The 26,563-nt window shown below is 36.6% G+C and overlaps 2 protein-coding genes across 4 annotated transcripts in view; both read left to right on the forward strand.

Moving 5' to 3' along the window:
* Nucleotides 1–2,930: 2,930 nt before the first annotated feature.
* rnf128a (ring finger protein 128a) lies at nt 2,931–21,429 on the forward strand. The gene is made up of 7 exons (XM_052111075.1): nt 2,931–3,573; nt 4,503–4,747; nt 12,202–12,273; nt 14,093–14,175; nt 14,299–14,395; nt 19,083–19,254; nt 20,684–21,429. The coding sequence occupies exons 1-7, from the start codon at nt 3,159–3,161 to the stop codon at nt 20,773–20,775; spliced, it is 1,176 nt and encodes a 391-aa protein (XP_051967035.1). The 5' UTR covers nt 2,931–3,158; the 3' UTR covers nt 20,776–21,429.
* A 1,233-nt stretch (nt 21,430–22,662) lies between these two features.
* The window catches only part of tbc1d8b (TBC1 domain family member 8B), a 33,843-nt gene continuing 29,942 nt past the window's right edge, over nt 22,663–26,563 (forward strand). For all 3 annotated transcript variants that reach the window (XM_052101676.1, XM_052101684.1, XM_052101692.1), the window contains exons 1-3: nt 22,663–22,957; nt 24,823–24,933; nt 26,269–26,387. In XM_052101676.1, coding sequence (XP_051957636.1) covers nt 22,831–22,957; nt 24,823–24,933; nt 26,269–26,387 — 357 coding nt within the window. In that variant the 5' untranslated portion in view covers nt 22,663–22,830. The remainder of the gene's footprint in view (nt 22,958–24,822; nt 24,934–26,268; nt 26,388–26,563) is intronic.

Raw genomic sequence — 26,563 nt, forward strand, 5'->3', positions numbered from 1 at the left:
AGTGGAAAAGTGTTTTCTGAAACCTGATTGGCATTGAGTAAGTAAATTATTATCAGATAAATAACCAGATAATTGATTAAAAATGATTTTCTCAAAAACTTTAACCACACTATTAATTATTGATATTGGCCTATAATTGTTCAGAATTTGTGAGTCTCCACCTTTGTGCAAAGGAATAACTTTGGTACATTTCCAAGCAAGAGGCACTTCACATGTATCAAATGACATATTAAAAGCACAGCCAATGGTGGTGCTAGTACATGCGAGGCAAGTTTAATAAACTTACCCTCAAGACCATCAGGGCCAGGACTACTGCTATTGGAAAGCTTATTAATAGCCTGTTGAACTTCCGTTGATCTAACCAGTCTAAATTTGAAAGAACTACCGCAGGGTTGGCTGTTAAGACATGGGTCTGCGAGAAAAACAGGAGGTTGGACAAGCGGTATTTGAGAAAAAAGCAAACTAAAGGCATTAGAAATCACAGCTGGATCATTAGTTATTTCATTATTAATTATCATATTATTTGAAGTATTATTGGACTTACCAACTAGAGTGTTAACTCGCATCCAGAATTGCTTTGGGTTACTTAGTTCATTTGACAGGCTATCTCGATAATAATAGGCTTTAGCGTTTCTTGTTTGAGTTGTACATAAATTTCGTAATCGTTTGTATTTCTCCCAGTCTTCAGGCAGTTGTGTATGTTTATGTTTAACCCAGGCCCTATCCCTCTTTTTAAAAAGATTAATAAGATCACCATTAACCCAGGGCAGATGATGGCCTTTAACCTTAATGGATTTCCATGGAGCATGTCTGTCAATAACTAGCCCAACTTCAGTATAAAAAAAATCCCATGCAGCTTCAACATCAGGAATTAAGTAGAACCTATCCCAATTTATCCTCCGAAGGTCATTAACAAATAAATTATTATTAAATAATTTAGTTTCCGTACCTTGATATATTTAGGAGGAAGATGAGGAGTAGCAATTTTCCAGATACAATGGATAATGGAATGATCGCTAAAGCAGTCTGAGAGAACTCCAGAAGTCATTATTCTGTTTGGATGAGAAACAAGAATCCAGTCAATGAGAGATTTAGAGTTAGAGCAGACTCTAGTGGGCTCAGTGATGATTTGAGTCAAATTAGCACCATTAACCATATTACGTTCTTTGAATGTAGAAGAATCATTCCAATTTAAATTAAAATCCCCAGCAGAATAATTTCTCTCGAGTCTCCCAGTAATGATACCGTAGCTAAAATGTTCTTAACAGACTCTAGTTTAGGAGCTGTAGGAGGTCGATAAATATTGCCTATTATCAAATGTTTATTTGCATGAAGAGTTATCTTAACAAAGATACCTTCGAAAAGCTCAGGTTTCACCTCAGGAATAATTAGCTGTGAACTCAGATTAGATGAAATATAAGTAACAACTCCACCTCCCCTGGAACCTCTGTCAGCCCTATACATTACATAATTTTCAAGGTGAATAATAGCGTCAGTAGTACTATTAGTAAGCCATGTTTCAGACAAAGTAATTATATTGGGATTATTATAGGACAGCCAAGCTCTAAGCTGATCAATTTTAGGGAGTAAACTACGGATATTAAGATGGATAGCATGGAGACCTTTACCCATAAAATATATATTTGTAATCAATGAAAATAAAGCTAACTAACCTCGTGAGGTAAAAATCGTGAAAGTGAAGAAGAGGTGAACATGAGAGCCAACACCATATACACACACACTCAATCATACCTACATTTAAAAAAAAAAAAAAAAAAAAAAAACAAAAAAAACAAAACAATAATACAAAAATCCACACACAAAAGCAAGATAACAAATTAAACTAAACTGTCTTCATTCACTCCCTGATAATAGAACCACTGAGTTACTTTCCATAGCGTAATTAAGTGCTTCAAGATTTATAATAAATCCCTTAAAGTGAATAGGTAAAATAAATTAATAAGCAAAAGAAAACACACTTAATACATTTTTATTTGCTTTATACCAGAGACCCAGTGGTGGAATAAAATAAAACAGCATATATTGAAAAACCAAAAACAGCAATCTTCAGGGTCAGAGAAAATCAAAAAAAGTAAACCTAAGTAAATATAAGTAAATATAATCTGGCAGAATATCTCAAACCGTAAGAGATCAAAAACACAGATGGATCCTCACCAAATACAGACTCAGTGATCACAGTCTGGCCATAGAAAAAGGCAGACACAGACAAACATGGCTACCAAAGGAAGAATGAGTCTGTGCTCACTGACACTGGTGAGGTCGAGGCAGAGACACACTTTCTCCTTCACTGTGAAAAATTTACAGAGGTGAGAGAGAAATACCTCCACAAACTCTCAAACCTCATGCCACAGTTTTCCAGTTCAGCAGAAACAGATCAGATGCAGGTGTTACTGGGGGAGGACAATCATGCATCAGTTTTTTTTAGATGCACACCCTCAGAAACCAATCAATGCCTTAATGTACTTTATTCACAGTACTTTTATTTTCTTATATTCATAATGCCATGTTAAAGGCTTATTTTATTTTTTATATTGTATAGTGTATATTGTTATTATAGTTTTTATTTTATTAATTACCTGGCACCTTATTTTAATTCTATTTTTATTGTTATTTGTTACTATTTTATTATTTGTCTTGTCATTATCTGTTTTGGTATTAATGATTTGCCAATATTGTATGTAAACACAATCACGCAAACAAAGTACTTTAAAATTGAATTGAGAGAGCGCGCGTGTGTGTGTGTGAGAGAGAGAGAGAGAGAGAGAGAGAGAGAGAGAGAGTGTGTCTAAAACCAACAGTACAAATTGGAGAGACACCGAAAACAAGGACAGAATAAAGCAAGACAGAAAAATAGTTTAGAAGAAACAAACTAACATTTGTATATGAGAGAGTTAAAAAATAAAGTACGTGTTTGCCTTTAAGAGTGTGATGGGCGTAGTTTCAGGCACAGTGACCTCAGCGAGGTAGAGTTTCTACTCAGTTGTGTTACTAAAACACCTGTTCTGTTGCCGCTCAAACACGGAGCCAAAGTCGACGGTGTGTTTTCGGAACAAATTTTGAAACGTTTATGACCAGGCCCAATTTGTTTTCAATTGTGTTTTTTGTATATATTCTGCGGCAGCGCTGGTTTGCTGAATATGGGGCCTCTTGCGAGTCTGGATGTGCTTTCGTGGCTGTTGATGGCCTCTGCTCTCCAAGTGTCGAGTGTGCGGGCCACTTACCTGTGCACTGCCTACCTGAACATTTCCTACGTCATTTCAGAAACAAACCAAACCATCTGGCATCAAGAGGAGAGCGGCTTATATGGACAAGATTCACCCAAAATATCTGTAGCGGGGAATGTTTATTTAGCTGAACCGATCTACGGTTGTGAGTTGGACACGGTTTATCGCCGACCGAACGGCTCTAGGGGTTGGATCGCCTTAATTCAGCGCGGAAACGGATGCACTTTCTCCAACAAAATTAACGTCGCGGCTAGGAAAGGAGCCGCCGCTGCTATTATTTTCAATGACGACGTAAGCGAAAATCGGGTCATTCAGATGTCTCACCCAGGTATGTACCCAAAAGTTTCAGGTGAAGTCTGGAGGTTACCTAAAAGTCCCTGGACCACATATGGTCCTTATAAGACGTTTTTTTAGGTGTGGTCCAGTCTATGTTTTCGTTGTACGGTTGGGTAGGCTATGTGTAAGTGATCTCCTGCATTTTTTTATTTTGATCAATCAATTCTCAGTTGGGCGCCAGTTGTACTCTAACCCGTGCGTTGTGTTGTGTAAGTTGTGTAAACTGGACAGCTGATACAGACATCACGTCCCCGTGACTTTGTCTATGCGGAAGAGCCCACACTCTCCTCATACCTGTTCAAAGAAGAAGCCGTACTAAACCCGCAATTGAGATCTGGTGTGATCTGGTTTGCGTTTTTAACGCACATATTTTTTTGTCGCTGAGCCTAAATGAGAAAACTGCATTGTGTAATGACTCGGCTTCCTGATAAAGGGCTTGTCCAATTACTTGTAATAAACCTGAGCGCTTATCGCATCATGTCATAAAACTGCATTTGTTTATATGTGTGTTGCAGAATATTGTCTTATGATGAGCCCAGACAGATTATTGGGAATGATCATGCAGTGTTTTGGTGTGATGCACATGCAGACAACTTTTTTTGTTCGTTGGGGCGGGTAACAAAACAGAAATAAACTATTGACACTGTCAGTGATCACTGTTTAATGGCAGGCACGCTGACCCCAGGGCAGTGGCTAATCCACAAGAATCCTGGATTTCTTACTTTTTGTTTTATGAAGATTTATGATTATTATCTGCATTTTTTTTTTTACATAGGCTATTAATCAAAGGAAATAATGTTAACTACTCCGCCCTCTCACTCCTCAATCGTCAGGTTGCTAAGCGCGCGTATGTTTTGGTGCGCACATGCGTCCTGCGTTTGTTTTCATTAGCCTCTGCTTTGTGTGTATATGTGTCTCCAGGCACGAGCATCGTTGCCGTTATGATTGGGCACATCCGTGGGATGGAGCTGTTTGGGCTGCTGAAGCAAGGCATGCCAGTTGCCTTAGCAATAGAGGTCGGGAAGCAACACGGTCCCTGGATGAGCCACTATTCCGTGTTTTTCGTTTCCATCGCCTTCTTCATCGTCACCGCGGCGACGGTTGGATACTTCATCTTCTACTCCGCACGGAGACTGAACGGCCTCAGACAGCAGACCCGCAAACAGGTACAACATCACAATATCTATCCTGCATGGAGAGTTTTGATGGAGTTTAAATAAACGTTAATACGTCCTTACAGTCGTTTCCTCCAAAATACCAGTTGAATTGCTGTTACAAAAGGGGGTATATAAGTTACTGAGGTAACTTGGTATTGGACACCACTGTTATGAAAAATAAATACATTCAATCTTTAATCTCTAAGGATGTTTTAAAATATTTCATTATTCAGTGGCATACCCAAAATAAAATATAAAAGTAAATTAAAAAAAACTTTTCAAATGTTTTAATGATATAGATTATGATAAATCATGTGGCTCTAAACCTAAAAAAACTGCTAATAATCATGTCACCTGTTACTGAGTAAAACTTTCTGTTGAAACCACAAAGCCATCAGTGATTACACAAATGTATCCAAGTGTCCAAAAGCCTTTCCAAACAAATAAAACACAATAATTGTACATAAGAACTAAAAACACTTGCAAATACAATGATAACTAAAGGTATGCTCTCTCTCCAAAGTATGCAGGTTTGAGTAACGAGATCTCATTCCTTTCCATCTGTGCCATTTGAACCATCATTGAGTCTGTGTTATGTACTTGGCTCCATCTCTTGGTGGCCATATGCAATTAGAGTGAAAGATCCTCTCTGCCCATATTTGGATGACTTCCATCTCTGGTTGCAGCAATCTTAATTCTAATACAATTGGTTTAGCTTTCCATGATGCTGGACAACGTACTACCTAATTTCAGATGAAGTCATCTGATCCAAGAAAGCTAATGTGATTTTAGCCAGATTGCAAATTATGTGCTGTGTGCACATTATGTGCTGTGTGCACATTATGCTTTGAGTGGTGGTGGCGTAGTGGGAGTGGTGGTGGCATAGTGGACTAAAGCACATAACTGATAATCAGAAGGTCGCTGGTTCGAGCCCCACAGCCACCACCATTGTGTCCTTGAGCAAGGCACCAAACTCCAGGTTGCTCCGGGGGGATTGTCCCTGTAATAAGTGCACTGTAAGTCGCTTTGGATAAAAGCATCTGCCAAATGAATAAATTTCAATGTCAAATGTCAATGTGTGGATTATCTAATGATCTATGCATCCAGTTACTATGGCTGAACAATTTTGACCAAAAAATCTAATTGTGATTATTTTGAAAAAGATTACGATTTGAACTGTGATATGATAAACCTAAAACAACAAAAAAATTGTTATTCCTTTTAACCAAAATTAAGCCATGTTTTGCCCATGATTTACTGCCTACCACAAATACTGTTCTAGAATGAGTTCACACTTGAGTCCTCTTAAAAGAACCAACCTAAATAAAACAGAGGGGAGAACATTGCATCTGTATGCATTGTTAAAAAAAAAAAATATATATATATATATATATATATATATATATATATATATATATATATATAACTAGTTCAATTTGTGAAAGGGTCAGTTCACTTTTCATCATCATTGTTTTTTGTTTTTTTTTTTAAACCCATTGAATATTATATTATTGCATTAATAATACAGTTAAGAAATTATTGAAGTATATTATACTGTAATAATGTATTATTATTTAATAGTAATTTATTTATTTCTTAACTTACAGTCCCGGTTAACCCTCAAGCCTATTTCGGCAGAAGTTTTTATTTTGAAATCTGAAGGGACAGAAGTTTATGTTGTTTGAAGTTGATTTGACAACATACACTCTCATACACCTTGCTTTCCAACAACATATGACACATGGCTATTTGATCTTTTTTTTTTTTTTTTAGATTACAATAAAATGTGCAGTGCAAAATTATTAATAAATTAGCAAAATGAAATGCATCTAATTTCTCTGCAAATTTAAAAGCTCTTGTTCAGTTTTGGTCATAATGCCTACATGCATTGTAAAGTGAATAAGCTTTAAAACTATACCTATCTTGCATTGGTCAAAACTAATAATTTTTTACAATAACAGTCCCATCCAAGGTTAAAGGGTTAATAAATAAAAATAAGAATTAAATATAAAAAAAATTCCATATTCTGAAATCTTCTAAACACTGTATCAAGGAGATCCCACCCTTAACTATGTAGTAACTATGGTATTTTGGCAGAAACTATGGTTATCATGTTAAACCTCTTACAATATTCAGTGATGCAACTAAACATTTTATTTAAATTATGTAAAAGTTTACAGGTGAAGTGTGTAATTCTGGCCCACTAACATCACCAAACAGAATTGCACAAAATATTCCCCTCATCTTCCATTGGTCGGCAAACAGATATTTCCAGCCCGAACTCACACCAATATATGCTCAAATAAGCAAAACGATAGCTGCATCTGAATATGTACACTTCCCTACTTTATATAGGGCCCTATATGGAATCAGTTTTATTTTTTCCAAAATTCTGTGTTTTTCATTTTAATTTCTCTGATTGATGGGTTTTAAAATTTAATTACATGTTATCATTAAAAAAAAAAACTATCTATTCAATTTAATTTATATAATTTTAATCAAATGAATTTTTTTTAATTAAACAAAGCGTGTATATGGATCCGCACAGCATGATCCAAAACCCAAAATTTTAGTTTAGTTTTTTTAATTAATTTATTTTTTTGTTTATTTTTTTGTCAAATATATTGCAACAATGTATTAATGAAAGCAGCGTTGAAACGCTTGTTTAAATATTGCTTTAATTTAGCGTTGTTATTATTATTGATATATTATTATTAATACTACTACTACTACCACATTAAATATTACATTTTACTTTACAGAAGTAAGATATTCCTGTGACATATTTTCAATTTCAAGCATCTAGTTGAATAGAGCATTTACTTTGGCGGAAAACTGGATGTTTTTGACGGCTTCACTTCTCACCTCTGGAAAAGCAGTTCACTGATGTTTTGATAATGTCACTGTGTTTACACTTTGGGGGAATCAACCGACAAATGGCTTATTCATAGTTGTCTCTCTCTGCATATTAAGCGGGGTTAGGAGCAAGTATTTTAAAATTGAAAAATGACCCACACGTCCTTTAAAATTATTTCAGTGACATCTATATGACCGTGTTCATTCATCACATCAGTATGTATAGTTTCACTATCAACACATGCTTATTCATTAGTCTGGTAAATCTGGCTTCTAACTGGTTAGTCTACTTTCACAGTTTTCTGGGATCTGTGTTTGTAGTTGTTAGTACAAAGAGAATGTTTTGATCTGGATAACGTTTAACCAAATTCACAACCAGTTTCTCCTACTATTGTCAGAGGTTACACACAGACCATTTTCAGGGGAAAATCCGCTGTGAAAAAAGTATTTTTAGAAACGAAAAGTGAAATATTCTAGAATGCGATTCTTATTTGAACATGACCGAAAAGTACCTGTTCAAATTGATTGCTTTCTAGAGAATAAGCGGAAGAAAATTATAGATGCAGATGACTATAATTCAAATAGAAAAAAATTTAGTCATTAATACAGACACTGTTGAACATTATCTGTGTGTTTGTGATAGCGGGATGCAGTTATTTGCACCTACAAATGGCAAGTTCTTTATTAAAGTGGGAAAGTTGTGTCCTGTATGGCTGAGCAGTAACATTAAAGGATTAGTTCACCCAAAAATGAAAATTCAGTCATTGTTTACTCACTCCTGTGTTGTTATAACTCCATATGATTTTCTTTCTTTTTGTTAACACAAAAGGCGAAATTGTGAAAAAACATTGACGTGCTCAGTGATGTCATAAAATGGCAGTTTATGGTGACCACCTCTTTAAGCTTCAAAAGGACACAAAAAACATGTTGATAGATAAAACAGGTTGCCACTGTTACGGAGACAGTCGACCAGAGAGGTCTTGTTAGTGTTTGTAACTATTAATTTAACCAACAAGGCCTAGACCTAGCTTTTGTCTGCTTTGCTGGGCATTATGGTAATTTTTATGGAAACTTCCAGTCAGTCTACTTGTAGAGTGACCCAGAGTAATTAATGTGGTAAAGTGTTCAGTGGTTCCCAACCCTGTTCCTGGAGTTCCCCCAACACCACACATTTTGGATATCTCCCTAATCAAACACACCTGATTCAGCTCATCAGCTTGTTAGTGGAGACTCCAAGACCTGAATTTGGTGTGTCAGTAAAGGAAGATATACAAAATGTGCAGTTTTGGGGGGCCTCCAGGAACGGGGTTGGGAACCACTGCGATAATACATTTTCCTACTTGCATATTACAGTTTGAGTGATAATGAACTTTAGTGCTTTTAATTTAGTATAAAATAATAATAACTCGTAAAAATAGTGATATTAACATATGCAGAACTCTTAAACCAGTGAGTTGAAACCCTCTGACATCCAGCTGTGACATTTTGGTGAATTTCAGCCCTCTGATGTGTAGCCTAATACACCAAAGGCTGAACCTGTGCCAACCTTCCCTTTATCAACATTTGACTCTGATCATTAACTGCCTTGACATTGACAAACACAGTTTCACTTTGGTACTTTCCTATGCCAGACTAAACTTATTTAGTGACTAAAGATTCTGTTATGGGCTCATTTATATATATATATATATATATATATATTTTAGAAGACTGCTGATCCTTTCATTTTTACTGTTGTTTTCAGGCAATGAACAGTGCTTGAAGTTTAACATACATGCATCACTCTCAGCATCAGATTCAGAACCAATAATTCCTCAAAGCTATCTCAGTAGATCAAAAGAAAATCTGCAAGAAAGACAGGCCAAAAAAGTTCTGGTTAGCTGAGGTTACTTGAATCGGAGTTAAACAAATAGGCAGCAGTTTAACTGGAGTCCATCCACATTTCCATAGATTTTCAGTATTGAGCTACAGCTGAGAAATCTTTGACTTATTTACAAACATTTCAAATTCATAGTGGATCTAAAAAAATATTAGCAAAACAAATGACTGTTTTCAAACATATGGAAGCCCAAAGAAACAGTGCATCATTGGATTTTACTTCCGGGCACTTTAATGGACATCTGGAAAATAAAGACTCATTTCATCACATCTCAAATGAAAAACTCCATTGTCTTTGAGGCTAAATTAATAGCTAACATTTATGTAGTTTGCATAATTGGGCAAAATTACTGCTTCGGAAATGACACCCATTACAAATATTTTGAGTTTACTCAAGTTTACTCAATGCACCACCACTTGATAATTTAAATTCACATTAAATCTGAAGTTTATAATGTCTTCTGCATTAGTGCCACCGAATGGAATTGCATAAATTAACATAAGCTGTGTCCCAAAATACACACTATCGACTATGCACTTACAAAATATACAGTTGAAGTCAGACGTTTACATACACCTTAGCCAAATACATTTAAAATCAGTTTTTCACAATTCCTGACATTTAATCATAGAAAACTTTCCTTGTCTTAGATCAGTTAGGATCACTAATTTATTTTAAGAATGTGAAATATCAGAATAATAGTTGAGAGAATTATTTTTTTCAGCTTTTATTTATTTCATCACATTCCCAGTGAGTCAGAAGTTTACTTACACTTTGTTAGTATTTTGGTATTATTGCCTTTAATTTGTTTAACTTGGGACAATAAGTTGCTGGAAGTTTGGCCTATTCCTCCAGACAGAACTGGTGTAACTGAGTCAGGCTTGTAGGCCTCCTTGCTCACACACTCATTTTCTGTTCTGCCCACAAATTTTCTATCCAATTGAGGTCAGGGCTTTGTGATGTCCACTCCAATATCTTGACTTGTTCTTAAGCCAATTTGCCACAGCTTTGGTGGTAAGCTTGGGGTCATTGTCCATTTGGAAGGTCCATTTGTGACCAATCTATTTTGTGAAGTGCACCAGTCCCTCCTGCATTAAAGCACCCCCACAACATGATGCGGCCACCCCCATGCTTCACGGTTTGGATGGTATTCTTCGGCTTGCAAGACAAGAGGACATTTCTCTGAAAAGTTCGATCTTTGTCCCCATGTGCACATGCAAACTGTAGTCTGGCTTTTTTATGGCAGTTTTGGAGCAGTGGCTTCTTCCTTGCTGAGCAGCCTTTGAGGTTATGTCGATATAGGACTCGTGTTACTGTGGATATAGATACTTTTCTACCTGTTTCCTCCAGCTTCTTCACAAGGTCCTTTGCTGTTGTTCTGGGATTGATTTGCAACAAACTACTTTCATCTCTAGGAATCATAATGTGTCTCCTTCCTCAGCGGTATGATTGCTGCATGGTCCCATGCTGTTTTTACTTGTGTACTATTTATTGTTTGTACAGATGAATGTAGTACCTTCAGGTGTTTTGAAAATTTCTGAGGTCTTTGCTAATTCCTTTTGATTTTCCCATGATGTCAAGCAAAGAGGCACTGAGTTTGAAGGTAGGCCTTAAAATACATCCTCCGGTACACCTCCAATTCAGTACACCTCCTATCAGAAGCTAATTGTCTAAAGGCTCGACATAATTTTCTGGAATTTTCCAATCTGCTTAAAGGCACAGTTAACTTGGTGTACCGTATGTAAACTTCTTACCCACTGGAATTGTGATATAGTCAATTAAAAGTGAAACAATGTCCATTTCTGTTACTCAAACCCTTCTTATTCATTGCTAAATTGTGTGTGTGGGCAGGTTTAATTGGTTTACGTTTTTTTAGGTTACAAACTGGTAATTACAAGGGTATTATGATATAAATGTGGTTTATTAAGACATTTCTAGTGTCCCCATAATTCAAATCACAAAAAAAAAAAGAACATAATAAACAATGTTTTATTGAAAATGTAAAAATACAGAAAGTGAGGTTTAGGGGATAGAATATAGTTCATACAGTATAAAAATCATTATGTCTATGGAGAGTCCTCATAATGATGCACCAACTGTGTGTGTGTGTGTGTGTGTGTGTGTGTGTGTGTGTGTGTGTGTGTGTGTTACATTTCCTGCATAAGGGGAGAGTGCTTCATTTTGAAACCATACAAGCAAACAAGTTCCCCTTTTTTTTTTTTTTTTTTTTGCTGGATTGTGAAAGTGTGGAATGGATTGACTAAGGACTTCAGTATGTGTGACCAAGGTTTATAAGCAGAGTTTGAGAAACTAGTGATCCAACCCCGTCATTGTAATATTGTAATTGTATATTCTGTTTTATGATTATGGAGTATAGTGTGTATGTGTGAATTGACACAATAATTCAAAATGGATGTTGTTTTTTTTTTAATTTGTAAATGGTAATTGTAACTCTCCCTGCATATTTACTTAATACTCCTGTATATTTTAGGCCCTTTGTTGCTAGTGTTTTTAGATTAGAGCAAATTCTTTGTGTGTGTGTGTGTGCGCGCAGTGAACTTTGTGTGTCTTCTTTGTGTGTTGATACTCACGTTACAGTTCTACATTGTTCATACACTTCCTGAAAAACCAGTGTGACCAGATCAGAAACACAAGATCACACATACTGAACGCACACAAACACACACTCACGCATACCTGAAATTGTTTGTCTGTTGCCCTTTTACAGAAAAAACTGAAGGCTGAAGCAAAGAAGGCGATTGGTCAGTTGCAGGTTCGCACTTTGAGACAAGGGGATCAGGTACATCTCTATTTCCTGTGGTCTTTATTTATACATGAATACCATAAATGTTCCCCCTCTATACTTCACAAGGACTAGGGAGGCACAAATACCATTTTTTTTCTCATCTGATCCAATTCCGATTACTGAACTCCACATTGGCTGATACTGATCCGATACCAGTGATGTTTTTTTTCATAATCAGTTTAGTAGATCTTTACTGGGTGGAACTGATTGGGGGAACTCTTTTATATGTAAAGAAACACAACATCTAACTAAACATTAGACCCCCAAAAAAATATTACATATAAAATATGTAGCCTATTAAAGTTCTCATTACAGTTTTATTTTTTTTCCAACTTTAATCTGGATTAAGACCACTTTTTTGTTAATTTCAGTTGTAATAGGATATCGGTCCACTTTTCAATTGCACAGTTGATTTTTTTGGAACCCAATCAAGTTAAAAATTATTGTAACTGAATATAAATTATGATAATAATAATAATAATAATATATATATATATATATATATATGTATGTATGTATGTATGTATTTTTATTTATTATTATTATTAATAATAATAATAAATATTTGAATTTTAGTATGAAGTAGAAATGTATTTCAGTCATAGTTTCTTAACTTTAAATCCCTGGGGCTTTTATTTTGACGGAACACTCCAGAGTGTCTGCGTGTTGGCTAGATCACAGTAGTTTAATATACATTTCATTCAAAATCTGGTGAATTACTCCTCCGCTTCCAATCTCAATGCATGTTATAATATAAGTGAACCAAACTATCAAGCACCTACATCCGAGATGTGGTTTGTGTGGAGCGCTCTCATATTGCGCGCCACTCTAAAAGCTGAAAACAGCAGCACGTCATCAGCCTGTGTGTGTGTGTGTGTGTGTGTGTGTGTGTGTGTGTGTGTGTGTGTGTGTGTGTGTGTGTGTGTGTGTGTGTGTGTGTGTGTGTGTGTGTGTGTGTGTGTGTGTGTGTGACACAACATCTGCGGATGTAGACGATATATTTGTTTATTAAACACATCCTTTTAAGATTTACAAAAATATTGTTTGTCTTCAGTAGACTTCAAATAAAGAATATTTAATGCTACTTTTATGCCATTTTTGGAGCTTGACAGTAACGGCCATGACAAGTACACACAGTATCAGATTCGGATCAGTCTGTCAGACCAATACCCAATCCGGTAAAAATTATCCAGGTATCAGATCAGTGTAAAGCTGGGCGATATGAAGATATATCGTAACGATGATGTAAAGTGTCAATCAGTAGAGATTTTGCTTTATTGTGTATATTGCGATATGTAAATATCCATGTGTGCGGCGTGTGCTTATCTAACAGTGGGGAGGGCATAATTTTTTAGCTAAGAAAACCAATTGGAGAACTAAATCTTATGGAATTATTAAAATGGGTGCGACATCTGTGGTTCGCACAATGAAAATCACTCGCAGTACTGTACAAGCAATTAATCGTAATACTGTAATGAAATTAAAGCAATTCAATTAAATTGGTACTTTTCAGATTAAGGATACATATATACAGTATATAACAGAGAAGAGTATAAATATTACAAATATTTAACTTTACATATATGTAGGTTTTAAAAAAATTAGTATTGCAAATTTATACAAACTGGAATCTGCATAAAAAGAAATGAAAAAAGGCTTTTTTTCAAGTTTTATTGCATTTTTAGTTTTTATTGAAGGCATAATGTCAATATGTAAAGTGATCAAACACCATTATTCGCACCGCTTGAAAAAACAACAGCTTAAACAATGTTTTGATGATTTATGTTAATGTTTTGGTGTGTTTGTCTTACAGGAGACTGGCCCTGATGCTGATACCTGTGCAGTGTGTATTGAATTGTACAAACCTGGAGATGTGTTGTCAATTCTTACATGCAAGTATGTCTTCTCCCCCCATCATCCTTAGTCATTCTTTCCAAAACGTTTTCACTGTCAATCAGAAATGCCCTGTTTTTCCAGTCCTGATATGGGTGTATGGTTGTGTTTGTGTGTGTTTTGCAGTCATTTCTTCCATAAATCTTGCATAGAGCCATGGCTGCTGGAGCACAGAACCTGCCCTATGTGCAAGTGTGATATTCTTAAAGCACTCGGAGTTGAGGTGAGCTTTCACACCGTGTGTTTTACACTGGCAGGCAAAAGTTTTGAATTATGTACAGATTTTGCTCTTATGGAAAGAAATTTGTACTTTTATTCACCAAATTGGCATTCAACAGGACATTAATGTGAGAAATTACTATTACAATTTGAAAAAATCTTCTTAAACTACTTTGAAGAGTTCTCATCAAAAAAATCTTCCATGTGCAGCAATGACAGCTTTGCGGATCCTTAGCATTCTAGCTGTCAGTTTGTCCAGATACTCTGGTGACATTTCACCCCACACTTCCTGTAGCACTTGCCATATATGTAGCTGTCTTGTCAGGCACTTCTCACGCACCTTACAGTCTAGCTGACCCACACAAGCTCAATGGGGTTAAGATCCGTAACCCTCTTTTCCAATTATCTTTTGTCTAATATCTGTGTTTCTTTGCCCACTCTAACCTTTTCTTTTTTGTTTTTCTGTTTCAAAAGTGACTTTTCTTTGCAATTCTTTCCATAAGGCCTGCACCCCTGAGTCTTCTCTTTACTGTTGTACATAAAACTGGTGTTGAGTGGGTAGAATTCAATAAAGCTGTCAGCTGAGGACATGTGAGGCGTCTATTTCTCAAACTAGAGACTGATGTACTTATCCTCTTGTTTAGTTGTACATCTGGCCTTCCACATCTCTTTCTGTCCTTGTTAGAGCCAGTTGTCCTTTGCCTTTGAAGACTATAGTGTACACCTTTTGTATGAAATCTTCTGTTTTTTGACAATTCCAAGCATTGTATAGCCTTCATTCCTAAAAACAATGATTGACTGATGAGTTTCTAGAGAAAGCTGTTTCTTTTTTTGCTTTTTTTACCTAATATTAAGATTTTTACCTTAATATTAATATTGAGACATTTCTCAAAGGCACACACTAACAAATATAGCTGCTTCCCCTTTCTTATTTCTATTAACTCATGTCAATACAGTAAAACTATATGAAGCTAAAAGCTGAACAATTGGTTAACACAGACAGACACTTAATTTCTTCCCTTCTCTGTTTGACTTTAGTGTGCTACTTTGGCGTGGCAGTACATATGTATTACAATTAGCTACAGTGTTGCTATGAACAATTTACAAAGGTGCAAAAACAAAATAGAAATGAAACAATATGATTATTTAAAAAGATAAAGAACAACAGACAAGGAAATGAGGCAGGTTTCTCCTTGTCCCTTGTATGATGTAAAAGTCAGTGTGAGACAGCAGAACCAGGTCATGTGGAGACAGCAGTTGATTTCTGAGTCATGTACAATGTGACGAGCACCAGACTGTGTGAATTCATTGATGTGTATGTTGACTAATGTCAAGCATTCTTGGTAGAGAAATAATGTTCTTTTGCTGCTGGTCATTAAGGTCATATCTCTTTCATAAATAGAATAATTTATTGCAGTGACACACCTAAAAGTTCAAAGTTTAATTTTCACGAGCTCTATTGAGATTGCAGTAATATTATTTTATCCACATGTTCCATGCTGTAAAAAAGCACTAAGATAAAGACAGAAAGGCAAAATATAAATGCATTACCAGTTAAAAGTTTGGACTTGCTTGTTCAATCAATATTATTACTATTTTCAACATGTTAGATGTAGTAATTTTTTTTTCATTCACTATCCTGCTCAAGAGTTTATATCTAAAGGTTTTTAAAATCATGTAAAACTAAATTCAGTCAATAATAAATTCAGTCAAGTGTGTCCATAAGTTTGAGTGTAGTGTATATAGTGGGGCAATATACAAATTCAACAGATAACAGGCTAAATTAACCTAGTGTTTAGAATAAATGTGTTTGTGTAGATTTGTGTGTAGAGAGGTGTGAAATTGCATTTTGTAATGTCCATAAGTCATGGGTAGCTAGAGAAGCAGGATGTGTATCCTTATTTAAAATCCGGTGGTATTGGGGGACGTTTTTCTCTTGATTTCTCCGTATTGGCCCTAAAAGTATGGTCTCACAAGACTTTATGCTCCATTCACTCCCATTCAAACGCTTCTGAACACACAAGAGTGGAAACACTCATTTGAAGAAATGTCCTATTCCACTGTGCACCAAAGTTCAAGTTTGGTGAACTCACCTGCAAATTGGTATGACAAGAAGATGTGTGAACGATAGAAGATTGAAATTTCAAACACTGAGCTCTTGGCTCATTACAAAGAATACATATTTCAAAGTGGTTTTGATTGTTGCTGGAAAGTAAGATGAAAGGTTTGCCCTCTGCAAGTCTTTATGCTCAAGCTCCCATTCCAGAGAGTAATAATGCCTGACAGGATGATTTCAATGGAGCATCCAAAAAAGGTTCTTGGCATCTGGGGTCTTTCCTTATCTTCCAGAGGTTCCTGAGGCAATACAAGAAACCTGGGGTGTGGCTTCCGGTCACTAAGTCCAGTTTGACCTATCTGCTTACCAGAGCTTTGGAGTGGTGGTGGTGTAGTGGGCTACAGCACATAACTGTTAATCAGAAGGTTGCTGGTTCGAACCCCACAGCCACCACCATTGTGTCCTTGAGCAAGGCACTTAACTCCAGGTTGCTCCAGGGAGATTGTCCCTGTAATAAGTGCACTGTAATTCGCTTTGGATAAAAGCATTTGCCAAATGCATAAAGGTAAATGTAAAGTTTTGTCTCTTAGCCTTTGTTTGTATTTAACCATTACAAAAATATAACTCTGATCACAGTTGCAAAACAGGGATACTAGAACAGAGTAGTAAAATTAATCCAGTATTCTATTGTCTCTTATTGAGCAAGTTAGATTCTGGTGGAAATTTTAATTTAGCATTACATTTTTAAGGGTTTGCCCTTTCATATTCCTTGGCCACAAAAGGGTCTGCGTCTGGATGCAACTCATAGATTGCATTATTTTGTCTGCTTGAGATGGTATGCAAACTATGGAGATGAGTACTGAGGTGAATTCCTTGAAGATCAATTCAAATTATGCATCATATACAGCAGAATAGGTGATGTTCTTGATGTCACACTTCCTGCTGTTAACCATAAAACCATTTTGCTTTCCACTCAAGTTGCCAGACTGTCCTGTTTGGCCTCTGTGAATTGATTTCAAAGGCCCTGATTGATTGACGATAAGTAAAGATAGTAACTAATACTGTCCTGTTGTCGTCTGTCTTTGTTTCCAATGACTGGACCAGGATTGTCGATATGCAATGGATCTTCTTAGCCTGTTCTTAACACTGGAGCATCTCTGCCCACCTTTGTTTTTGCTGTTCTGAAGAGTTTCCCTTGGCAGTTGTGAACCAAAGATGTCAGAAATTCTGCATGCCTGTTTCAAGGGGTGCTAATGAAAAGTTCACATTGCAACTGAATGTGGCCCAGATATGATTTTCTGCTCAAATCAGATTTTTTGTAAGGTTGTTCACAATACATTTTAAATGTAGCCCATATCAGACACTAGTCTGAATAGCCAAAGCTAGTTAACTGACCCACGTGCGTATACAAATACATGAGCATGTGTATAACAAACACAGACATGTTCATAATTTAAAATCTATAATTAACTTATTAAAATTGTTTTTAGCATTTTTAAACCATAATAGGACACTTAATGGCTATCTAATAAAATATCAGCAATTGATGGAAGACCAGATGTATAAAGTCCTCTTAAATTAAGTAATTTTCAGACATATGGTAGAATTTAATTACCATTGAAGCTGAAGAATATAATATTATGTGCGATTTCGATTCATAGCAGCCATATCACCCTGGTGCTCTTGACTGGTTACCCACTGAAGTTAAGCAGGGTTGGTCAGTACATGGATGGGAGACCTCCTGGGGAAAACTAAGGTTGCTGCTGGAAGAGGTGTTATTGAGGCCAGTAGGGAGTGCTCACCCTTGGTCTGTGACTGTGACACTATACTGTAAAAAGGCACCATCCTTTGGATGAGATATTAAACTGAGGTTCTGACTCTCTGTGGTCACTAAAAATCCCAGGGAGTGAGTGTACAAGCGCACTATGACTGTCATCGCATCATCCAGGTGGATTCTGCATACTGGTGGTTGGTGAGGAGAGTCCCCTATTCTCTATGTAAAGCACTATGAGTGTAGTTTCAGAAAAGTGCTATATAAATATAACGTACGTTCATTCATTCATTCACTTGCTTCCATTGGGGTTTCAATACAGTTTCAGAAATGTAGATAACGTTTTCTGCAAGAGTGACATGAACAAAGAGCTATTATATAGGCTAAATTTACATATTTCACTGTGAAATCAAACCAAATGTTGAAGCTTATAGTTTGCTTTTCTTGTATTAAAAGAACAGATATAACAAGAAATGTAAAGTTTTAAACCATAACAGGCATATTATGTGTTAAATCAAGCACACAAGTGAATAATGTTGAGTTAGATTGATGTAAAAAGTCACATTAAATCTGACCTGGCTGTTCAGACTTGAGGCACATTGGAAAAAATCAATGCTGATATGTGTCTGATTTATTTCTACATATGAAAGTGGCCCAGATCGGATTTGAAAATGTCAGATTCAAAGCATTTTGGCTGTTCACATTGTTATCCAATTAATAAATCCATGGAACATGTGAGTGGGAAAAAATCAGATTTGACCCACATTCAGCTGCGGTGTGACATAGCCTTAGATGTGCTAATTGTCCTGTTGAGTGAGAATATAAGATATTTAGTAAACATTTATTTTTCTAAATCTCTTGTAGATGGATGTGGAGGAGCAGCCACAGATTTCAGTGCATGATTTTAGGTCTTTTTCTACCTCTGAGGACTTCCACAGTGAGACAGCATCACACACACATAGTGAGACAGCATCCTCTGGATATGCATCCATGCATGGACACGAGCAGCTCGGTCCTGCTGAAGACACAAGAAATGGTTTGAAAACACACATACACTAATTTCTCCCAACAGTTAGAAACACACACTTGAACTTGTAGCGATATGCTGTTTAACTTTAACACACAAGTACAAAAAAAAAAAAAAAAAAAAAAAAGAGTATCACTGCGAAATGTAACAGTAATGGTAATAGAAAAATGTATTTACACATTCTTATTTGGCTAAGATGGGTGTGAGGGTGAATAAGACACAATATGATATAATGTCTTTTAAATCTATATATAATTAAAGGAATATTTAGGGTTCAATACAAGTTAAGCTCAATCTACAGCATTTGTGGCTGAAAAAAAAAAAAAAAAAGTCAATGGGGCCAATCTGTAAATGGTAAACAACTCACCGTTTCAAAAGTATAGCTACAAAACATAAACTATATGCATGTTAACACGATTGTAGTGTGATAAAAGTTATAGCCAATTTGGCCACTTCATTGCCATACTTCATTCAGCAATTTAAACCCTAAAACATCTGTAAAAAGATGATTTAAACAACTTTACAGCTCAAATAATACACAAGTTTTAAAAGAAGAATTAATGTAAGCTCTTTTATAAAATTACAAGCTTCACATTTTGGTATTTAAACTCTCTTAAAATTGGTCCGGTTGACTTCCATTGTAAGTACCTCACTGTAACCTTGATTTATTTATTTATTTATTTTTTAAAGAAAACTAGTAACATTTCTTTTGTGGTCCTCTAAATTTTCCAAAAATGCTTTTGATTGAGTTTAAATGTGTAATATATTTACTTTACTAAATCATAAAATAATCATAATATGCTATCAGAGATTTAGGAGACATGCTAAATTGAAATACTGGCTTCTCCAAAAACAATGCTACAGCCAGTATATTCTGCTTTGAAATGTCTGTTCCGGGCCGGAATTTCTGTTTGCATTTTTGCCTGTGTGATCCTGCCCATTTCCCAATATTATTTTTGACACCCCGGGCTGCAAGATTTGAAACCAGTTAGTGGGCTAACACATCGCACTGCAGCCAAGGAAGCCAGCAATACATCTAGCTAAAATTGACAGAGTTATAAAAAAATCCACATGATCTGGTTTATAATTTGCAAACAATAAAAACATTGCAAACATATACATTAGCTGATCAACTTACAGAGTAAGGCTAGTCGCTTCCCATTGTCAGTTTGCTTGTTCCTGTTGTGTGTCCTCAACCTGGCAACCCACCTAAGCTTGGAGTCTAGGGAGGAGTTTGCGGGGGTGACAATTCTCTCCAATATTTTGAATTTGGACTGCAGTACCCATTTTAAATGCTTAATGTCAATTTTACATATTGTTCCTTTAACTCTTATTGAACACAGAATATTCCTTTAAAATAATTCAGATGCAATGAAAATCAAGGATGCATTCATACATCATATACTATATACAGTGGTATGTTGTGATTGATTTGCAGGTTTGCAAGAGGAGCAGCTGGATGTGCCACATCAGTATGATAATTTTGCCTTCGAGAATGACATTCACAACCAGAGTGAAGTCAGGACCTGAGCGGCTGTCTGTGACACCAACACACAGCACTCATACAAATGAATAGTTTTGATTCAAGGACTTCTAATAATTTTCAAGCACTGCTGAGCCCTTTTCTGATTAGGTTCTGACTAAGTGCCTATAAATTCTCTTTCTCTGTGTGTGTGTGTGTTCGACTGTTTGTCTCTGTGGGTGATCTCAATGATTTGATTTCTGGGCTGATCAGAGGTCACGGTTTAATTCTCTGTGGCTAATTCAGGGTATTGTTATTGATGATTCAGGGTTTAATTCCCACTGTGGTTGTGTCAGGGTTTGAGACTTCCAGCCTTCAATAATATAATGATGAAGTCAGAGCAGCTGTGGAGATGCACAATGAGAGACTGAGTGCTCCAATTGCTGTTCGTTAGTGGACATAACACTCACTGTACTTTCTCCCCTGTTATTCACGGTTTATTAGACAATATATTGTTCCAATTTTTATGGAAATTTTAGAAATATTGTGCCTTACACCCATTTATGTGTGCAAATGTATAAAACTCTGCATAGATTTAATGGGGCTGGTTTTAAAATGTATTTTAAGTTCTCTTGATTTGAATATTTAAATAAGAAATGGAAATATTCTTAATTCTTTGAATGAATAGTACAGACATAAAGATTAACATTGTAAATAAAATATTTTACGAAATGCCTGTATCCATCTTGTTTGACTTGCAAATGTGTGTGTGCTAGTGTGAAAATTCAGGAAGTTAGGTTAACCATGCTTTGTGTCATCAATACAGTAAAATGGAATTGAAGGGGTCCCACTTTGTGAAACCATAAGTATAATTTATTCTCAATACTACCCAAGCAAAATTTTATTTGGTTTTGCTATTTGTTGTGATTTTAATTTGCAAATTAATTTAGAAATGTAAATGTTTTACTTGACAATTATTTAAACTTTAGAAATTAGTATCAAACCATATTTATAGCACACCATATTTCTTTTTTTTTCCACTACTGTCTCCCATAGTTATCCATGTGAGGCAGTGGCCAGAATAGTTCTGGTCCTGGGTGCTAATTGGGCAATTAATAGCTGCGCTTTATTAACAATATAGCACAGCTATGACCTTTACCAAGCTTTTTTATTATTTTACTTAAAAACATACACATTTTAATTAACATTTGTTGCATTTATACTTTTATTATGTGGACAGGATTGTTCCGATTTTGTTAATTTTTAGGCGAACCTAAGGTTAATTCGCCGTGTGGGTTCCTTCAAGAATTTAATATGGATTTTTACAATGGGGTTTGTCAATGTATGAGTAAAATAAGGTCTGTGGTAAACATTACCAGAGGTTAATTGGACATTTTGTTCTACAATATAACATATGTCAAACGTAATATTTAAACCACCGTGTCTTAAAGAGTTGCTAGAAAAAGACAAATACCGCGAGCGTGCCTGACGAAACGGAATACCATAGTTTTAACTTAACAATTTCTTAGCAACTTCTATATATATATATAAAACATGGCGGCTTCGAAATTAACTTTGGGGGATATGACTATAATTTATACCGTAGAACAAAACGTCAAAGTATCGTAAAGAAAAATTTTTCCTCAAACTTTATTTTACACATAAAACAAAAACTGGACTAATAAAAACCCATAAGTGAAGGGAACCAAATGCTCGAAAATGCGGATTCTCGTCAGAGTTTTTGGACAACAACCTGAACAGCTCTATAAAATGATCTAACGATAAGATACGATTTCTAATATACGCTTACACAATTTAGGATAAGAAGTCTATGAGTCGCTATGCCCCTTTAAATAATTTGAAACAAAGTCACGCGGTGGTTTAGGAGTTATGGGAAGTGTAGTTTGTTATTTAGAGGACATGGCTTTCCTCTGCTCACCGGTGCAGATGTGGAAGACTACAATCCCAGTGCCGCCGCTGTCTCTGCCTTTGGCTCGGTTTCTGTCGACGTGGGAAAAGCGTTGCAAGAGCAAGCAACACTGAATCAATCTATGGGTGTATGCTCTTGAGATGAGCGGAGTGTCATGCCAGTGGACGTGTAGCCCTAGAAAACAGATTCTAGTATGTGGCTTAAACCCGAAGAGGTGCTTCTCAAAAACGCGCTCAAATTATGGGTGACGGAAAAATCCAACGATTACTTCGTGCTGCAGCGCAGACGCGGATACGGGGAGGACAGCGGAGGATTGACAGGTACCGGGAACGCGCGTACCGAGATCCGTGTGGAAGCATTAAACGTGAAAGCCGCTCCTTCAATTAATGTGCCGTATATGTTGCAGTCTCTCTCAGTGTTTCTGAACACACGTCAGTTGAGTGATTTTGCAACAGGTCAAGGGTTAATTCAACCTTGAAGATGTGTAGTTTGTTTCGCTGTCATTGGACTGATTATGTGCTTATTTGAGCGCTGACGTCACCACTGCGGTAAATTGACTATCTTCGCAATATTCCACTGTGGTATTTAAATATGTAACATTAGTCTAAATCTTTAAGTTTAAAAAGCTGAAGTCCGAACTTCGTGTTTAATAGAGAGATTATTCAGGTAAGTATGGAGGTATTGACGGGAGTTATTGCGTCATGGTGTGACGTCACGTTGTTTAGGTTTTCCGTTGGATTCGGCATGTTTTCTTGGCAGATGCTTCCCCACCAAAGCCACTAGGAAAGAAGTCCATATCGATTGGTGTTGTGACTTGGGAGTGTTTTATCAGCAAAGAGTGATTACTGCGAATCTGGTGTCATTTAAAGCCAATTTCACTCTTTTATTTCTTGTAAGGTCAAGCTCATCTGACCCTGAGATCTGGCTAGTGTAATAGTACATGTATGGTTGCTGTTCATTTTGAGTAGTCCTTTTATAACTTGGGACAAGAGCAGAGGAGCTTGAGGATCAAGCGTTTTGCTCTTCTAGAAATGAGGCAGATCTTCGTGAAGCATAATAACCTTTAAGAAGTTTTTATCAAAATAAGCTCAAAGCAAGACTACATTTGTGTGATGGGAAATGATATATGTGTGTTAAACTGATCCTGCAGTTCTAAAAGATGATTTCATATGTAAGATCATTAGATGGTTGAAAACCTATTGGTCAACTGAGGAGTTCTTGCAGTAGTAGGCGTTTGGTCACCAGTGACAACTCAAATACCTGTTTTGTGTCACATTGTCATGCAGCAGCCAGCTCAGATGAATATGTGGCTTGAAGTGATGCTTGTTAGTGAGCTAATTGTGGGTTTTACTCTTGCTAGTGACTCACTATATCTTTCCTTGGAGTTCATCACCATGGCAACCAGTGCTTTATGGCCACACTGGTGGCTTTCTGTGGCTTTTCAACATATTTAAGCAGTGCTGCTTGAAGCTTAGAAGGAGGGAAGATTTGCAATAATAACCATTGTCAATGTGAAAAAAGAGATTCTCACTGCTAACATCCATACGTCCCTTGGAGATATTTCCAAGAAGTAAATAAAGTGCCAGATAAAACCAGGATTTAAAATGTTTGTGCATTAATTTGCAATGCTGACTGAAAGTTTAGCCTACTAATAGTTCTAATAATATATTGTTTAATCTCAGAAGAGTTCTCATCTCTTAATCAGTTGTATTGGAATAACTATGCTCAAATGTTATATTTAAATGGTTATTCTCTGGATAGACCTGGTCTTTATACTACTTAAACAATTAATAATTTTCTCAAGAGATGGTGGTTTGTAGGTTTGCATATGCAGCTGTTTGCTGCAGTTATATTTGGATATATCACTTGGAGAGAGCCCATATCAGTCTGTAAACATTCCTGCTCCCCCTAAATTTAGTCAGTGGATAATGGATAGACTTGCAGAGTCAGACTTTTGAATATTGACATAACAACTTTGCAAACTTTGACTAATCAATTAGAGAAACTAGTTCTTCCTTAGAAGTACTCATTGTAGCATTCTTGTACCTTGTAAATGCAACTTTTTTTTCCAGATGAACCGAAAAATCTAGCATCAGACAGTCCATGAATGGACCAGTTCTTTAAACCATGTATATAAATTACGTTACAGATTGTGAGATGTATTTTCTTAATTTGGTTTTTCCAGGCCTGCTGGTTGGAACATTGGACACAGTTCTTGACTCCTCTTCCAAAGTGGCCCCGTTCCGCATTTTACACCAAACACCTGACTCTCAGGTGTACTGGAACATTGCCTGTGGTGAGAGAGAGATGCTACACAGTGTGTGTTTCTGTGTGTTTGTTTGAGGGGCTTGGCTCAGATCCACTTCATTCAGATCCTGATAAAATAGGCAGATGCTATTTGCACCCTGGTGCAAATAATAGTATGCGCTATGTACACCCCAGTGCAAATAGTGGCATATATTATTTGCACCCCAACCCATACTAATTGCACCCTGGTGCAAATAATGTCAGATACTATTTGCATCCATATTTAAGTACTAACATACAGTATATGGGCATCACTGCAGTGTGTTTATTGTGTTTAATGTTTTACCCTTTAACCTAACCTTTAAAAAAAAACAAAAAAACAGTAACCATAGTTTCCCCATGGTATTTTGTTGTAAATTTACAGTAACCATAAAATTAACTATGTTTACTATATTACCACTAGATTACTGTAGTAACAGCATGGTTAATTTAATTAAAAAATATGGTTTCTGGGGGCCTTGGTAGCTCAGCGAGTATTGACGCTGACTACTACCCCTGGAGTCACGAGTTCGAATCCAGGGCGTTCTGAGTGTCTCCATCCAGATCTCATAAGCAAACAAATTGGCCTGGTTGCTAGGGAGGGTTGAGTCACATGGGATAGCCTCCTAGTGGTCACGATTAGTGGTTCTCGCATTCAATGGGGCACGTGGAAAGTTGTGGGTGGATAGCGGAGAGTAGCATGAGCCTCCACGTGCTGGGAGTCTCTGCGGTGTTATGCACAACGAGCCATGTGATAAGATGCGCGGATTGACTGTCTCGGAAGTAGCGGTATCTGAGACTTGTCCTTCGCCACCCGGATTGAGGTGAGTAACTGCACCACCACAAGGATCTACAAAGTAGTGGGATTTAGCCATTCCAATTTGGGGAGAAAAATAAAAACTATGGTTTCTTCCAAAAAAAACATGGTCACTACAATATTACTATAGTAATACAGTAATTAAATCTACACAAAAGCGATGCCGAGCAACAGGAATCAGTGCGATCGACAGACCCTGCATTTGCATCAAACCCTACTCTGCACTCCCTGACATTCAATGACCATGGCCAAGTCACTGCGATGAAATCAACATTTACATTCATTTTTATTCATTATAAGTAGTAATAAAGATAATATTAAGAAAGGAAATCGGATGAGAAAAAGAGTGGGACAAAAGGCGGAATCGAACTGGGGTTGCTAGGGCAACACTTCACATTCACACCGTCTTTACACGCCACTGCAGCAACATCTATTGTCTAGTTTGCCATATGTGTATATTCCAGTTGTTTCACCAGACTGTTGGGGTGCAAATAGTCACTCTGGATAAAATATGTTTTTTGTGTCCAGGAGCATCTTTAGAGGAGATCTCGCAGCACTGGGACTGGCTGCAGCAGAACATCATCAGAACTCTCTCTGTGTTCGACTGTGGGGAAGACATCACCAGCTTTGTCCAGGGAAAGATAAGGGTGAAAGAACATTTACACTTATGCTCAAGTTGCAATACATTTTGGATAGGAATGTCAGAATGTCTCCAATACAAATTTTTACAATACAAGTCTACAGTATTAGCAGTAAAAAGCACTGAATCAATTTTACCTGAGTGTCTGATTGACATGCGACTGCTTTTGAATGCATGCATGTG

The sequence above is a fragment of the Xyrauchen texanus genome, chromosome 3 (genome assembly GCF_025860055.1).
Source record: "Xyrauchen texanus isolate HMW12.3.18 chromosome 3, RBS_HiC_50CHRs, whole genome shotgun sequence".
Taxonomy (NCBI): Eukaryota; Metazoa; Chordata; class Actinopteri; order Cypriniformes; family Catostomidae; genus Xyrauchen; species Xyrauchen texanus.